The sequence below is a fragment of the Podarcis pityusensis genome (assembly GCF_964106645.2).
Source record: "Podarcis pityusensis genome assembly, chromosome: 17".
Taxonomy (NCBI): Eukaryota; Metazoa; Chordata; class Lepidosauria; order Squamata; family Lacertidae; genus Podarcis; species Podarcis pityusensis.
In genome coordinates, this window is record NC_138042.1 from 32396592 (window position 1) to 32414660 (window position 18069).

Consider the following 18069-nt stretch of genomic DNA (forward strand, 5'->3'; position numbering starts at 1 on the left):
GAGGAAAGTGCTGGGAGGAAAATCAGTTTTTAATGCCAAAACAGAATGGTGAGCTGTAAGCACTGCAAGCATTTATAGCTTGCTAGGACCCGGCAGACCTGCCCTTGCTGCTGTTCTTGCTTGAATAACGGCTGGCAGATTTTGTTCTTTTGGCTGATGCTTGAAGCCAGAGTGTCCTTTCCCACAGCACTCCCAGGGTAATAACAGGGAACTGGAGCTGGGTGTTCTTTCTGGCAGAAGCAAGCTCTGATGGAAGCCAGGTTGTCTCCCTCTTGCCTTGATATTATTGCCGGGAGTCTGGATGAGTGGTGTGATGTCCCCTGTCCCAACAGCAGAAACCAGAGTTCGCTTCTTTTCTGCTCCTCAGTTTCAAGGCAGTTTCTTCAGCCTGCTGAGAGTAGTTAAGAGACGCCTGTTTCCTTCAAAGAACTACACTTCCCAGAGCTCCCCAGTGGGGCCAGTTGGGGATTATAGGAATTTTAGGCTGCTTCCAGACGGTTGCTTTTTTCCATGTAGGATTCAATCACATACAGTGGTACCTCGGGTTACATACGTTTCAGGTTACATACGCTTCAGGTTACAGACTCCGCTAACCCAGAAATAGTGCTTCAGGTTATGAACTTTGCTTCAGGATGAGAACAGAAATTGTGCTCCGGCAGCGCAGCAGCAGCAGGAGGCCCCATTAGCTAAAGTGGTGCTTCAGGTTAAGAACAGTTTCAGGTTAAGAACAGACCTCCAGAACGAATTAAGTACTTAACCCGAGGTACCACTGTACCAGCAAACACAGGCTGTGCAACGAAAGGGTGTTTTTTTTTGGTGCTCTTGTGCAAAAAACCTGCTTCCAGGGCAAACGGGCCTTTTTGCAGCAAGGAAAGTGACAGGGAAATCGCACTCGAAGTTGTGAGGTAGCAATTGCTCGGCTCTCCCTGAAAGCAAATCAGAATGAATGCTCAATAAACAGGTTGTCTGGAGGTAGCCATCGTTCAAAACGCCTGGAGGGGAACAGGTATAGGGAGTGTTAGACTAACTTAAGAGTGTTAGACTAACAGAAATAGAGGCTGGAGTTCAAATCCTCACTTAGTGTTTCTCCAAAACAGACTCTGCTCCAGGGATGCAGGATGGAATAATAGAATCCTGGAACTGTAGAGTTGGAAGGGATCCTGAGGATCATCTAGACCAACCCCCTGCAATGCAGGAATATGAAGTTGTCCCATATGGGGATTGAACCAGCAAACTTAGCATTATCAGCACCATGCTCTAACCAGCTGAGGAAAGCTTCCCTGTGGCTGGTACTGCTTCCCTGCTTATATTACACTATGTGCATTCTACTAACATTAATAAAATCATAATGCCCCATGGGAAATAATTCATTAATCCCACAATACACAGCAATAAGCCTGAGTTTGACGTTCAGTGTATGCTCACTGAGCAGGGAGATGAAGTCCATCCTGGCTCCCTGGCACAGGTCACTTGCAGGATACACATGCTTTCAAACACCTGTTTTTCAAAGCCACACCTTCCACTTTTGTGGTATACACTTTAACAATCTAAGGTGTACTCTTAAGGCTGCCAACTTTTTTTATGGTCCCCCTCCTCTTCCTCCTTCTTTGCCTTTGACAGAAGCTTGGTTTGCTTACCTCTGCTTATCTCTGTACAGTATCTAGAAAGTACTACTGGCTGATTTATGCAGGTCATGTTGCTGTTAAAGAGATAAGTGAAGGCCAGACGGTTGCTGACAACAGCTAACAACTCTATTCACATTACGGATGTGAAAAATACCAAAAAAAGCACCTTTAAATATGTTCAGTTCAGGAGAAAGACTGCCGTTCCTGGACCGGGACAGGGCGTAGCTTATTGCAATGCACCTAATGTAGGGCTACCCTCAAGGATAGTTCAGAAGCTGCAGTTGGTTCAGAAGTACAGTCATACCTCTGGTTGAAGTAGCTTCAAGATGAATATTTTCGAGTTGTGCTCCGCGGCGACCCGGAAGTAACGGAGCGTGTTACTTCCGGGTTTCGCCGCTCGCGCGTGTGCAGACGGTCAAAATGACGTCACGTGCATGCGCGAAAGCGGCGAATTGCGACCCGCGCAAGCGCAGATGCGGGTTGCGTTCGCTTCAGGATGCGAACGGGGCTCCAGAACAGATCCCATTGGCATCCAGAGGTACCACTGTACCCTCTCCAGGGTACAAGCCTGGGCAGTGTGTGTGTGGAGATCCTGGGCTGCAAGACCCTCCTCCTGGCCTTGCTGATGTGGTCCAAAGGAAAGCAGAGTGAGGCATCTGACACCAGCTGGACTGCAGGAGTTGCCAAAAGGAGGCGTATAGGGTGCTGTCTCTTGGGGAATCCGCTCCTGATTTGTGTAGGATTTTCTCCCTGGCCCTTTCGTCTCCCGAAGATAACCCTGCAAGGCAAGAGAGGTTTAGGACTGGTTTTCTTTCTCCTAAATGGGCTGCCTTCCCAGTTTGATGAGCCCCTTCTGCCCTGCACTTACCTCCGCAGCATGTGCAAGAAACTGCCTTTGCATAAGGCAGCTGCTCTCTCTGCTCCACATATCATCCGCCACTGCTGCCAGGAAGAGGCATGAGTTGCAGACTATCCAGCTGCCCCAGAGGACGGGGTTGCTCCAAGGACAAGATCATGTGCATTTGGTGACCGTCACCACTGCATTATAATTTTTCTTTCAGAAAGTTTAATAAGTGTTCGTTTTCATTTACAGCCAGTCAGCTTAGAAGCCGGTGGAATATAACTGATGTTGCCGACTGCTTGGTTTTGCGTGAGTGTGTGTATAAAACTTATTTGCCCTGTTGTTGTTTCTTAAGAGGAGCGTGACCTTCAGAAATCAGCAGCCGGAGTGTTTCAGGATATTGTGCGTAAAATATCTGTGTTTGTGCTCCATTAAAGTGCACAGCCTAAACAGAAAAGACAGGTGCAAAGGAACAGAAAGGCTGAATAACTGCATCAAACCAGAAGGAAGTTTCCCTCACATTTTAAAAGAGTGTGTGTGTGTGTGTGTGTGTGTGTGTGTTTAGCTTTTCAGCAAGGGATATGCCAGTGTAAATAACACATGAATTCAAAAACTTATGTCATGTAGTATGGCTTAATTTCTAAATAAGAGGTATGGAGTAAATATTGTCTGAAAATAATACAGGCCTCCCTTTTCTGTGAAAGCTCTTCTCCTGTCTGTGGAAATACAAGGATGCACTGTATATATGTAGGGAAGAGACAATGGGACTCAGCATATATAAAATGGTGTATTTTCCTAAATGAGTGCTGTACAAGTCCTATTGTGATTAAAACAGCATGGTTAAAAACTGCAGCCCTACCAAAGTCGACATGTTCCAGTCACCACAAGCAAGAGCTCTGCAACGAGACTCCAGGCCCTGTTTTGATTTTGGAAAGCAGCCTTCCACCAGTAACTTTCTAACTGAAAATTATGCGGCTTCAGCACTCCCTAGACTACTGTATGGCCATGGTAGGAAGGCAGACTGCCATTCCAAGGCTGATAATAAATAACTTGGAAAACAAAAAGCAACAATTCCTAGCAGTGCTTGATTTAAAACATAGAACGCAACTGTTTTATAATACAATCACGGGACATCCCGAAAATAGAAAACATAAGAACATGAATAATTCCCAAAATATAAACAAGCCTCTTACATATGTAATAGTAATTTATTATTTGTACCCCGCCCGTCTGGTTGGGTTTCCCCAGCCACTCTGGGCGGCTTCCAACAAAGATTAAAAATACATTAAAATGTCACACATTAAAAACTTCCCAGAATATATGTACCTTAGGTATGTGTACAAGCTCAATGAGAAGTATGAGTTTGCTTCTGCTGGATAATCTCAATTATACTCAGCCTAATTTGAGACAAACAAACTCTCCTCATCAACAAAAAGAAGCCTTTCTCTTTTCTTGTTTTCCATTTTTGTCAGAGTTGAAAATCCCTGTTCTCAACAATATGTCATGGAAAACCGTAGAAGAATCGCCAATGCCCTTGAAGAGAGGCATGGATACTGGTTCTGGTTGTATATCCTAAAAAAATATTTCAATCCTATCCTATACTACGCTAAAATGTTCAAATGTTTCTTTGATTGTCCTTAACAACCACGGAGCATATTTCACCAGAACAGTCTGTGAAAACCTAATTGAAATGAACAGAAGTTACTCTGTCATTCATGTTCCTGCTTAATTTCTGTTCATTTTAATAGGGCTGACGGAGAATTCCCCAGTAGATAGAATGTGTTCCACCACATTAATTAGTGTAAACCGGGAACACCATTTCCATTTTCCACCTCAGGCACTAAAACTTCAGTTTCAGATTTGTAAAGTACGCTGCTGCATTCCTTAAATGCTTATTGCTACTAACAATACCGTTCTCCGTATCTTCAAAGCCACAATTAAATCATTAACAATTACTCTTCGAGGCCACAGTTAAATCATTAACTAATTAATTAATCAGCTCTCCGGGATCAGCCTGGTACTAACTAGTGATAATGATCCGGCAAGGCAGAGAAATGTACAAAGGTGTTATTGAAAATTCTAGCAGTGCGTCGGTTTGTATTTCAGTCGTTGGGAAGTCTGTCTTATTTCAAACCTGTTTATCTGAGGGTTCCTTGAATCATAAAATGTTAGACTGGTACCTGATTGGGGCTTTTTCCTTTCCAAATACAGAGTTCTGGTTTTCAGCTGCAAATCCTGCAGACATTCTGCAAGATCTTTGGAAACTGAGGGTTGTGCCTGAGCTTCCAAAACTTGGAGACACAATCATAGCTAGAGGAAGCAATAATAATATGGGATATAGATAGAGGTGGAGAAAATTTAAGATAGCCAGATGAGAAGGAAGATGGGGATACTGCACTATTAAACAGTTGTGTAGGTGGCACTCAGGGATGTTGGATGCTTGCCATGCAGACTACATCTGCTGAAATCCCCTCTGCTTCACAACTATGGAATGTGTTATGTACTGAAGTTCCCACCCTGGGCCAGCAGGGGGATACTGTAGATAGTTTTCACTCAGGTCCACATATGCAAATAAGGAATTGAAAGTGACGTTCAGTGATTGGATAGTTACAGAAAGTTGTTACTGTTGCGTTGTAGTGGAGCTCTATATAAGCAGGCTGGCTGAACCCTTTAGTTCAGTTCTGTCCTGGCCTGTGAATAAGCAAGAGCTGTTTGAAGAATCACTATGTTGTCTGATATGTTCACCCACAACTTAACAGAATGTGAAGGAGGAGTCCTTTACAAATGAGTGGTGCTGTCTCCCTGCAACTGGAAAAGAAGAAATATGACTCTACAGTCATGAGCAAAAAAGAACCTGCAGTTCCCTCTTGCTCTAAGACAGTCTGAAATCTGAATGGCCGTTGCATGCCTTGTATTTCTTAGGTATTTATTACACTGTCGTCCCACCTTTCCTGCAAGGAACTTGAAGGTGGTGCACATGGTTCACCTCCTCCCCTTCTCACAACAACCCTGAGAGGTAGGTTGTGCTGAGAGGCAGTAATTGGCCCAAGGTCACCCAGTGAGCTTCATGGCCAAGAGCAAGGATTTGAACCCTGGTCTCCCAAGTCCTAGTCCGACACTCAAACCTCTGACTGCATTGGTTCGCGTGTATTTTTTTCATGTATTTTAATGTACTGAGATGTTTACATGTCAACAGTGCTGTACAAAAACAATCTATTAGTGCTGATTAGCTTTCATATCTATGTAGAAGGCTGAATACTTCAGAATGCTAGACGCTGAGAAGGGATCCACTTGGAATCTGCTTGGAAATTTTTCAGAAACATTTGGCTGGCTACTGTCCTAAACAGAACATGGGAGTTTGTGGCTCTTGGGCTGATTCAGCAACACAGTTTTTACATTCTGACTCATCAAACTGAACAAAAAGTATGTTTTTGCTGTAACATGACATTGTTTGTTTTTGCCCAGATGATTGTTTGAAGAGAGGATATGTTCACCCTTTCCAACTTGGATCAGATGGATTAGGAAAACAGGTTTTACATCCCAGAAAATGAGCAGTGAAAACAAACAAGACGCTGCTGTAAGATCAGGTAGCTGCTTTTTGTTTCTGCCCAAAGAATTGCAGAAACGTAAAACTTTTGCTCTGTGTCATTCCCTATGAGCCAGAAAGCAGATGTACAGCAGCACATATGTGAAATATTTTCAATGTACTACAGCTCATTTCTGCATTCTGTATATTTAACACAGCTTTTTCTTCTGGTACCACATCAGGAAAGTTAGTATTCCAACAGACAAACAGGTGTATTTGGTTTCATGCAACTTAATTGGTCAATTAAATCATTAAGCTGATTTATAGGCTCATTTGAATTGCGTTTCAGTTCCACTTTCAACACCAAAACTGCCTTGGTTGCCCTGATGGCCTGGGCTTAGAGAGGAACAAGGGGAGGGCAGCCCTATTTATTCTCATGGCTTTCTTGGCAGTTTTTCATGCCATCACCAATGATATTCTCCTGAGCTGCTTATGTGAACTTGGAAACAGGGGCACAGCGATATGATGGTTACCCTGCCGTCTGCATAGCTGGGACATAGAGGATAGTTTGGAGGTTTAATTGTTTAAATCCCTCATACTTGCACACCCTCCAACATTTCTCTGATAAAAATAGGGATGTCCTATTCCATTATTATTATTATTATCCCTCCTATCTGACTGGGTTGCCCCAGCCATTCTGGGTGGCTTCCAACATATATAAAAACATCATTAAACATTAAAGAACTTCATTATACAGGGCTGCCTTCAGGTGTCTTCTAAAGGTTGTATAGTTACTTATCTCCTTAGCTCAGGGCTATAAGCAAAATAAGTAAAATACTTCTTTTTAAAATGGCCTTTAATATATGTTGCTTATATCAATTTCATGCCAGATGGTTAACCACTCCTCTTCCTCCAAATAGGTGTGGATATTTTTCTTGTTTTTATATTACTGTATGGTCTGTGAATTATCTCAAGATTAGGAAGGGACAGACTGGAAGGAAAGAATATCATATTTTATTTATTTAAAAGCATTTATAAGTGGGCTTAATATGTTAACAAAAAAACTACTCCTAGAGGTAGAAAGCATAAAAACAAAACAATAACGTTCAAACCAAAATACAACCTGAAACCAGTAAAACAACAGTATGTAAGAGCAAATAAAAATGGAAGAGATTCAAGCACAAAAGAACTAGGTCCAATCCTATGGGTCAGCGAAAGGTAAAGTCTTTACAAGCTGTGCACAGAAACTGATGTTATTCCATAGCATAGGGGGAACAGCAGAATATGCCCATTTTTTGGTGATTGCCTTATGATACTCTCATTAGAGTGTAGTGCCATTAGTATAATTTCCCCAGATGATGTGTTAACATGTTCTGAAATACATTCAGAATATGAGTCATGTTAGATACCTAGCAACATTCCAGTTACAGCAGTACAGGACCTGCTTACTCTGTCTAGTCTGCCGTCCCATTATCTGATTGGAATTTGCTGACAGCTGATACTGCAATGGCAATAGAATTCCACTTCCAACCTAACATACATCATATACTAGACTATTATCTTCCAACAGAGCTTGCAGGCACAGTTATATTTTAAGGGCACAGCCAGCCATAAAGTTCTCTTGCACTTCACTGAAAGGAGTGGCACATGTGCAAGGAAACTACTGTGCTCTTCCCCAACTCAGTCAGTGGAGAAATCTATGAGACGCAACAAAATGCGGGTGGAACTTTGGTCCTATTCACACTATACATTTAAAGCACATGGCTTCCCCAGAGAATTCTGGGAACTGTAGTTTGTTAAAGGCGCTAAGCATTATAGCTCTGTGAGGGGTAAACTATAGTTGCTACGATTCTGGGTGTGAGGGAGAGACCATGTGTTTTAAATGTGCTTTTTCATCTATGGCGTGGCTGTGACCTTTCACACATGCTTGATTTTCTGAGAAAGCTGTAAAACAACAAACAGAGAGGTTTATGAGTATTGATGTAGATTTATGGTGAACACGGTGGCTTATAGAATCATGTATAACTTTACAAGCTGGTCTCTGGCCAAGCCAGAGCACGTCTGTGGCATGTAACCAGGCCCAGAACATTGGTACCAAATGAGTGTCACATTTAGTGCCACATGCACTTCTTTCTAATTCAGTAATTTTGGAACTTTCTCAAAGAGGGGAATTACACGCACTAAAATAAATATTGGAAGAGGAAGTGCGAGTCATTGGTGCTCCTATTCCCCAGTACTGTATATCTAATATATGTACATTTGGGGGAATGGGAGCACCGGTGACTCACACTTCCTCTTCCAGTTTACTGTACAATATTTCCTTAGATAACTAGCAGAAATGTGCATGTTTCAGATAAGTGTGGAATTTGAAAATCTCACTGCAGGGAAAGGTGTGTCGTTCCCTTCAGCAATATACCGCCCCAAAGTAAGTAAGAAATTTCCACAACCTAATGTGGAAAATGTTGCACAATGCAATTCTGGCCCTCCTGAAGATCTGGGCGGATAGTTCTTCTAATGTCTGGGTATCGCTGACTTGCAGTGGCTCTGTAAGGATCTTTCCTAGCAGCCTTATCCGGAAGTGCCTGGGACCCCACCCCCTGCATACAACACATGCTATAGCCCTGCCCCAAAGTGCACTTACTAGGGAGTAAGTCTTTGGAAGCACACAGACTTCCTTCTAAGTAAACTTACTTAGGGTCAAACCGCATTCCTCAAGATCAGGAGAAAACAAAAGGGCCTGACTGAACATGCAATATCGCATCTGCAGATACTCCCAATTGCAGAAATTGGACATGTCTTTGCTTAGAGTAGCCATTGACACTTAGCCAAATGAATATTTGCTGTTCTTCTTCTGTTAAAGAGTAAACGTCATGCCATTTCCTCTTTCATCCCAGCCTTTTCCACATTCTGAATAATCTAAATAGGATCCGTTTGTTTGTGTATTTGTTACTTCCTAAACAAACAATGCAAAATTAATAGACAGTCTTTTCTATATACATAAAAGAAATAAGTATTTTGTTCCCTATGACAAGGAGTGCTAGGATGGGAAGCATCCATGTAATCCACCTTGTCTTAGACACACACCAGTGATAAATCAGAGGAGCACTTTGCTTCATTTAGTTCTTAAGGGGGAGAGATAGAGAGAGAGAGAGAGAGAGAGAGAGAGAGAGAGAGAGGTTGCATTGGAAGTAAGCAGGGACACCGCAGGGGCTTGAACCCCGTCCTGGAAACCAGGAGCGCCGACCACCAGTGTCTTTTGCTTTTTTTTTTTTTTTTTTTGGCAATGCAACAAGGTGAAAAGCAAAACCTGAGAGAACACTGAATACAGAATGTTCTCTCAGGAAAAAGAAAACCCTTAAGAGCTATGAAGTTGCAGACAGAACACAATTGAGGTTTTATCCCTTGCCAAGCAAGGGATATTCACCTATATGTGTTTGTCACAGAGTGCCATTTTCACTGCCATTAATTTGCAGAGCAGAACAGAGAGACTGGTTCCAGTCTTAAAACTCTGCCTTTATGCTCACCTTTTTGTTTGTCCCTCTGAAGTGTGAATTCATGGGCCTGGAAGTTCCTTCTGCTGGCCTGTGAAAAGCAATCTGGACTCATTAGTTTGTCCCCGGCTCTTTCCCACCAATTCCAGAGAAATTTTTTTGAACACCACTGTTCTTACTAACCTGACTTCTGCAGGAAGAGCTGGCTTCACCTGAGTGAGTGTGGTGGGCTCTTCGACAGAACTGTGAAGAGATCAAGTGGGGGGAAATGGAGAGGCCAGCACAAAAGGATTCTACTAAAAATGATCACTGAATTGTAGAGTGTGAAGTTCACTTGCCGTTAAGTTTCCTGAAGGCTTGCAAAATTCTATTTCTTGTGTCACTGAGATGCACCTGGAAGAGACTAGGATCTTCAGCAGCCCTCCCCTCCAGACACAGGAGCTAAAGCAGCAGGTTACCTAAAGATGCAGGTGTCTCTCAACCCTACACTGCACATGTTCACTTGATGTATCAAGAGCTCTGATATTGCCCTTTGTCAATGGAGCAGATCTGCTTCAGGCACAGGTAGCTCTGTGAGGTCTGTAAAAAAAAGAGCTGGAACAAAACAAGGATGGCTGTCCCACCAAAAGATGTACCTTATTGTGTGGTGGCGGCAGCACAGGAAAAGGCCTCCCCTGCAGTGGTGTCCCGACAAGAGAAGTCCCTCCAGGTCGAAACACGGAGAGCGACTGCATTAGGCTTTCGAGTTCGCAGCTCTTCTGAGAAAGGGATTGAATAACCAACATTGCTTAATACAAGCTCTTTGGAATATTTAGTTTGCATATTTGACATATTATTCCATTTAGAGCCTACCTTTTCTCCAACAGGCTCAGGGTGCTTGAATGGTCCCCCTCACTGCGACCTGAAAGAATCTTTGTACAAAGAGTTGCAGGCAGAACACAACAGATTTTCTCCTCAGCCAAGCACAAGATACTCACCTAGTTGACCTTCAGCCAGAAGACACACAACTGTATTGCTGCTATAATTACGGTAGAGCATTTAGAGATTACTTGTTAGTTATTAGTCCCTATCGCCACCTCTGATAATTCAAAAGTTTTTTAATAGAAGCTACAATTGCAGTTGAAGGTAACCAAGTGAAAGGTTACAGGCAAAGGAAGCAGTTTGCTATACCAGGTTTTTAAATATATTACCTTAGGAACAGAAGTACTGGCGAGGATCCAAATTTTAGTATTTGTTGGAAACCCAGCAACTATCAACCCTATCATGCAAGTTTTCACCAAAAAGCCAGTAATACAATTTGGGTCAAATTAAATATCTAATAAAGTCTCAGCATTTATGGATCATGTTTCCTGCACGAAACATACATACCTGTACCCCAGGCAAAGAAAATTGGGAGCTACATGCCTCCTTTATCTACAGGATTTAAGGGTACAGACCTCTATTCCAAAATGTTTCACAAATATGGGTTATTATTATTTTGTGTGGCCCTGCTCTGGTCATTAGTGGAACAATCAGCCACCCCCTTATGTATGAGTAGAAATGGCCAGAGAGTCAAGTTTCATAAGGTTTCAAACATTTTCTCAGTCATTTCAGCTTTACCATTAGCAGACAAAATTTTCTGCCCTTTATGTACAGGAACAAATGGTCAAGGCTCATCCTCCCTAACTATGAATATGCATGTGCTTAAACATTTGCTGGACTTTTTTTTGCTTAAAAATGGCTGGCAAAATGGTGAAAACCTCTACTCACTCTAATGCCTCTACCAGGCCGCCTCTACCATTGCCATCAGTAGATTCACCCTCAAAATGCCTTATTTGCCTTTTCACACTGAAATCAGCAAGGCAACTGTTGCATCAGCTTTTAAAATGGGTATTCTAAATGTATTACTTTAGGAACAAAATTACTGGCGAGGATCCAAAATGCTGGCATGTTTGGAACCTTCTGGATTTATACACATCTGAATGAACAAAAACTCAACAATATTTTGGTGACCCTCTTCTGCAGTTGCCCAGTAACTACAATTAGGTATAATACTCTCACCCTTGGTTGGTTGCTGTTTGCTGCTGCTCCTTGTGGCTTTCTCAGTTATTTCCCCCTTTTTTGCTTACCCCAGAACCAGTTATTGATCCTAGTGGCTTCCAAACCTTTTCTGGTTCAATAGTTGTTTCTCTTTTCATGTCTTCAATCTTCTCTAACTTCACCAATCTGAAGTGGCTCCCAGAATGCTTGTCAGTTGCCTTGATTCCCATCAGGGAAAAGGGTGGGGTATTATTAAAATATAACAACAATGCCACTTCCTAGCTTCATATGCCAAATGCCACCACTTTTAAGCCTGCTGCTCAAGAGGGTTTGTTATTCTACTCCTTGGAAGCAACATTATAAATAAAATGAAGTTCTGCCCATTAGCGAAGGAGCTTATCTATAGTCCCAATGAAGCTATCACAAAATGGCTGCAAACCATTTTTGTCAACAAGGCAACCTGCGCTAACATGAAATTAAATGGAACTATGTTGTCTTCTCCCCCTCTGCTTTGCTCTTTATCACATGCACAGCTTTCTTTCCCCCTGGATTCCCCTACCCTTCTCACTTCTAAGTCTTACCTGTGTTAAAATCTTCCCAATCTTGGTTTTTCTAACTTCTGGAGTGAGGTTCTGGAGCGAGTGGACGCAGACTAGATCCAGGTGCTTTTGGAAGAAGCTGATTTCCTGGATCCATTTCAATAGGGGGGTTGGCCTGGTTTTGGCACAGAAACTGGTTTTGGCGTTCGTCGCCCTGTACCTCTGTCAAGAGAGAGACAAGGAAAACATGTCCCTGTTAATTCTTCTCGACCTCTCAGCGGCTTTCGATACCATTGACCATGGTATCCTTCTGGAGTGACTCTCCAAACTAGGAGCGGGTGGCACCGCTTTGCAGTGGTTCCAGTCCTACTTGGATGGTCGCTCCCAGAGGGTGTTACTTTTCAGCCCCATGGAACCTCCAGTGTGGGGTTATGCAGGGCTTAATTCCTTCCCCCATGTTGTTTAACCCTGGGAGATCGCCTGCTCCGGATGGGGTTACACTGCCCTTGAAGGAGCAGGTTCGTAGCTTGGAGAAACTCCGGGATCCTTTGCTATCTCTTGAGACTCAGGTCGCCTCAGTGGCCCAGAGTGCCTTCCATCAGCTTCAGCTGGTGGCCCAGCTACACCCCTATCTGGACAGGGATAGCCTAACTACTATTGTCTATGCTCTGATAACCTCAAGGTTAGATTACTGCAATGCGTTATACGTAGGGCTGCCTTTGAAGGTGGTTCGGAAACTTCAACTGGTGCAGAATTCAGCAGCCAGGTTGCTCATTGGAGCAAGACGGTTTGAGCATATTACACCAATCCTGGCCCAACTGCACTGGTTACCAATTAGTTTCCGGGCCCAATTGAAGGTGCTGGTTTTGACCTATAAAGCCTTAAATGGCTCAGGACTGCAATACCTCAAGGACCGCCTCTTTCCATATGAACCTACCCGGATCCTGAGATCATCTTCTGAGGCCCTCCTTCATGTGCCTCCTCTTTGAGAGGTCTAGAGGGTGGCAACACAAAAAGGGGCCTTCTCTGCAGTGGCTCCCCGCCTGTGGAATGCTCTCCCCAGAGAAGTTTGCCAGGCAAAAATGATCCTTTTTAACCAGGCCTTTGCTTGACATGATCTACATCTTATAGCCTTTTAAAAATGCTGGCTCTTATTTTGGGGTGGGGGTGGGGTTTATTGGGTCGTTATTGTTTTCATTTTGTGTATTTGATATTTTATGTGAACCGCCCTGAGACCTTCGGGTATAGGGCGGTATATAAATTAAATAAATAATGATAACAGCAACAACTTTGGCAACGGAAACCCCAGCCTTCTTTTTATGAAATGGCTTCTCCAGTTGCCTTTTTAAAAGAAAAGCCTTCTATTTTCTGTATTTATTCTTCACTCTGCTTGAAGCAGACTTCATATCCGCCTACCCTTTCCTCTGCTCCTTTTCACATCCAAAGACTTGATGGCTGAAAGGCAAATAAACTTGATTTCGCCCTTCAGGTTCTTTAATTTGTCTTAGTTTCCCCTTGTATCTCTTTTTAAAGTTGTAAATAATAATATTTCCATGCTGTACAATTCCTTTGTTTACTTTTTACCCCCCTCTGCCCATTAGCTCCTCCAGCTCTGGCCAGTGAGAGGGCGAAAACCAGTAATATAGCCAGGGACAGTCTCACTCACTAGAATCTGGCTCGCTCCTTCCACCACCTGTTGGTCATAAGGACACATAAAAAAGTCCCTCAGCCCATTAATACAGTGGATGCAAATGTGTTTGTTTTCAACATGGGATCATTGTGCATGGGTGAAAAATTAGTGCCCACCCCACTTCCTAATAACAAGGTTGCTGGGGTGCAGAGGTGCCAACTTAAATAAAATATGGGTGGGCCAGTATTATCAGTCACACGACCCAGCACACACAAAATTTGAATGACAATACCCATCAACTTTTTTGGGGGGGGGGAGTCCCAGCCCCTTCAAATATTTTATTGGGGAGTGGGCTTAAGAGGAGTGTGATAGGAATTTTATGGTCTTAGATATATGGTAATGTTCATAAGCATACCAATCAAGCACATACATAGATCAGCACAGGAAGACTAACCAGAACCATTTTGATTCCTAAACTGAGCAAATGTTTTCTCTGCAAGGTGAAAGTGGGAAAACCTCCCATTGTCTCTTTCCTCACAAATCCTGTCTTAAGGGCACATTTAAGAACCATATGTGGCTTCTTGGGATAGAAGCAGCACAATGCAAGGATGAGCATTGACAGAAAGGAACAGAAGGGAAGGCTTTGAGAGCCGCGTAGGACAGAACTGTTAAAAAAAGAGACAATTAAACCCGAGGGATTAAAAGCCCTAGGATTACAATACTGACTATTGAGGAAATCCGCAAGATAAATGCCCTCAGGGCAGCGGACAATACTGATGTTGCAATTGAGGCAGCTAAAACTCCACTTTGATGGCCCCACCCCATCGAGTGTACGACCCCCTGGGGTCATCCGACGCCCAGGACCACAGACCTCCAAGCACTTTTAATCAGAATCCTTCTTTCAAAGAGGACCGGGCCAAAATAATTAGGGGTTTGTCTTCAAGCAGCCAGAAGGCCAGAGACAAAGACTTAATCCCGAAGGGTATCCACGGGAGGGGCAGAAGACACCTAGGGAAGAAGCCAGTGTGCCATCTGCAGGCAAGAGGGTCACTGGGAAATGGAATGCCCACAGGCCCCACGCCTGACACACCCCACCCCCACTGGCTGGGAACAATAAGATTTCTCAAAAATGATTTCTTCTCATCTCTGTTCTTGCTCAAAGACTGTTGCAGAAAGCATGTGAACAGACTGTTTTTTAAAAATCATGCAAGTAACAGGACATCAGCTTTTTTTTCCCCTTGTGCCAGGCGCTTGGAGGTAGCTTCAGAGCGTTAACCCCTGGCTGCTATTCCAAGAAGGACATTGCTGTATTCTCCCCAGCCAGCTTCCCTGAACCCCACACTGTCTGGATTTACAGTCAAGCGACATAAACCCGAAGGCCAAAGGTAACCCACCCCCCTTGCCCCAAGTACTAACCTGAAGAAGTGACTTTCTTAAAAAAGCAAGTGAATGCTTTCTGTGAACTTTGTCAAAAGGATTTTTCTTTTTAAGGTGCAATTTTACTCTGAAAAAGGAGCCGCAGCATAACATAGGAATTTTGAAACTTTGAAACTTTGCCAGAAGCAAGGAACACATCGTTACGGACACTAACAATTTTTGACAGATGGAAACTGAAAATTTGCAACATGGCTTACAGGCCACAAAAGCTCTGAAACTTAGAGCACAGGAATGAGACTTTTGAAAAAATCTCAGCAGGCAAAACTTAACCCAAGGAACAGAACTGTTAACCCCTTGCGAAGTTTCCTGCCAAGCATACCCTTTTGAATTCATGTTTGCTAGGCCTCTACCTTATGTGCAAATGTTATCTATCAATATATTCTGTGCAGTCGCTGCCGTCTTTGTTTTTCTGTTCTCTTAACAGGTGGACTTTTGCCAGAACGCCTTGTGCCTTGGTCGAACCTCTGCATCCCTATGAACCAGCTGATGAGGACCCAGATTGGACCCAGACGCCCTGACATCGCTCCAGCCTTGTTGGAAGAGACCCAAGATGTCCAACGCCCACCAGACGCCCCGACGCCCGTGAGATGACCACCCTGCCTTCCTGCATCACGCTGACGCTTTGCACAGCTGAAGAATCCAGCATGGATTGAAAAGGGGACATTTTCTTTCCTTTCCTTTTGCATAACTGAACTTTATAGAAGGTTGCTGGGCCCCTGGATAGCCTTACACCACCCCTGCAGAGAAGGGTATTTGTGTGGGACGTTCAATCAGGGAAATGATGCCCCAGCCCCCTTTCATTATCTTGCCACCTGTTAGAGCTCCACCCAGAGCCTCCAGAACTTAACTAAAGCCCCCCTTGAACTGTTAGGTGGTGGGTTGACATAGCAGCCGGCACAGCGATTTCTTCAAGTAGCTCTTTATTATGGTAAGCTGGAATAGAACTAACTGCGAACCGCTCAGCCGGCCTGTATTTATAGGCAGCCGGCTGTCAACATTGTAACCACAACAGCCCAGAGTTCCCGCCTAAAATAACTGCCGCGGACCTGAGTGAAAACTATCTACAGACCTTAGTGAAAACTATATACAGTATCCCCCTGTTGGCCCAGGGTGAAACTACACTACATAACACCCCTCCCCACCGAGATAAGGCGTTAGTTACAATCGTAATGGTTTCCTTATATACAGCACTACGCGTAATGGTTCAATTAAGCACAAAAGCATATCGGTTACATTTCCCATACTTAGACCAACAGTGATACCTGTCCAACAACATAGTCCTTTAAATAAGTTGGGCGCTTGGAAACTCTGCCAGACCGCCGGGGACTGGTAGCCAAGTCCGGAGGGCCACACAGTTCTCGCTGAGGCTGTGGTGCGACCCTAGGTGGCGTTGGAACCAACTCCCCTGGATCCGCTGCTGTGGGTGGAGCCTCCGCAAGTGGAGTGGTCTGAGTCTGTTCTGAAACGGCTTGGTTCGGCTCCACTCTGGCAGTTTGTGAGGGAGGTGTAGGTGGGGCCGCGCCATCTGTACGTGTCTCTTCTGGAGCCGCAAGCGCAGTTGGGGGCACCTCGGTATTGTCCAAGTCCCCAACCCTGGGCCTAAGCTGGTCTATGTGCCGTCGCCACAAGCGTCCGTCTTCGAGTGCCACCTGGTACGAGCGAGGTCCAGTGACTCCCACTACTGTGGCTGGCACCCAAGGGATGTCCCCCACATAGTTCCGGGCAAAGACCTGGTTTCCTGGGACAAATGACCGTGGTGCGTTGGCACAGCCTGGGGGTTCAGCCACGGCAAAGTCTGGGTGTAGCCGGTCGAGCGGTGACCTGAGGCGGCGGCCCATAAGCAGTTCAGCAGGACTCCTCCCTGTGGCCGCATGAGGGGTGATGTGTTGCACGAACAAGTATTCGGCGACCCGCTCATGCCAGTCTCCCCGGTCCAGGCGCGCCAGTGCCTCTTTTGTTGAGCGCACCATTCTTTCCGCTTGCCCGTTGCTGGATGGATGAAAAGGTGCCGTTAGGGCATGGCGGATGCCCAGTCCCAAAAGATACCGCTCAAACGTGCCTGACGTGAACTGCGGTCCGTTGTCAGAGACAAGGACATCAGGACACCCATGCGTTGCAAACAGGCCTCGCAGCACCCGGATGACAGCTTCGGTAGTGGTGGAGGGCATCAGGGCGACCTCCAGCCATTTGGAATAGGCGTCCACCACTACCATAAAGGTCCGGCCGTGAAAGGGGCCAGCCAGATCGATGTGCACCCTCGACCAGGGTGTCTTTGGCGTCTCCCAGGTGTGTCCCTTAGCTGCCGGTGGTGCAGGCCTCGACTCCTGGCACGCTTGACAGGCGGACACCCAGGCAGTGATGGCATCGTCCATATTAGGCCACCAGACATAACACCGAGCCAACGCCTTCATTTTGACAATTCCCGGGTGGCCAACGTGCAGAGCCTCCAGGACGCGCTGACGGAGTCCCTGGGGAATCACGACGCGGTCTCCCCACAGCAGGCAGCCACGATGAGCTGAGAGTTCATGTTGTCTGGTTGCGAAGGGCTGGAACTCCGATGCAAAAGGCCCTTGTGGCCACCCCCTCCACACCCAGTTGAGCACCCGGCTGAGGGTGCGATCCTGGGCAGATGCGGAGGCCACAGTGGCAGCCGATACAGGCGCTGCCGGAAGATCCTCAATCAGAAGGAGCGATGAAGCTGGAGCCGGGTCTTCCACAAATGCTGGAAGAGGGCAACGGCTGAGGGCGTCGGCATGGCCCATCGATTTCCCCGGGCGATGGATGAGCCGGTAGTGGTAGGCAGCCAGGAAAACAGTCCATCGCAGCATGCGTGGTGAGAGGACCGGTGGAGTTGGACGATCACCAGCGAGGAGGCCCAGGAGTGGCTTGTGGTCAGTGATGAGGTCAAAAGTCCTGCCATAGAGGTATTCATGGAACCTCTTCATTCCAGCCACAAGTGCC

At 45.1% G+C, this 18069-nt stretch overlaps 1 protein-coding gene across 1 annotated transcript; it reads right to left on the reverse strand.

Annotated features, from left to right (window-relative positions):
- Positions 1-15754, reverse strand: LOC308467130 (uncharacterized protein; the record flags this gene model as incomplete). The annotated part of the gene is made up of 6 exons (XM_080988552.1): positions 1-2403; positions 9517-9574; positions 9667-9726; positions 10119-10241; positions 12084-12263; positions 15674-15754. 6 exons carry the CDS (start codon positions 15752-15754, stop codon positions 2117-2119), a joined length of 789 nt encoding a protein of 262 aa, XP_080844678.1. The 3' UTR covers positions 1-2116.
- Between the last annotated feature and the right edge of the window lie 2315 nt (positions 15755-18069).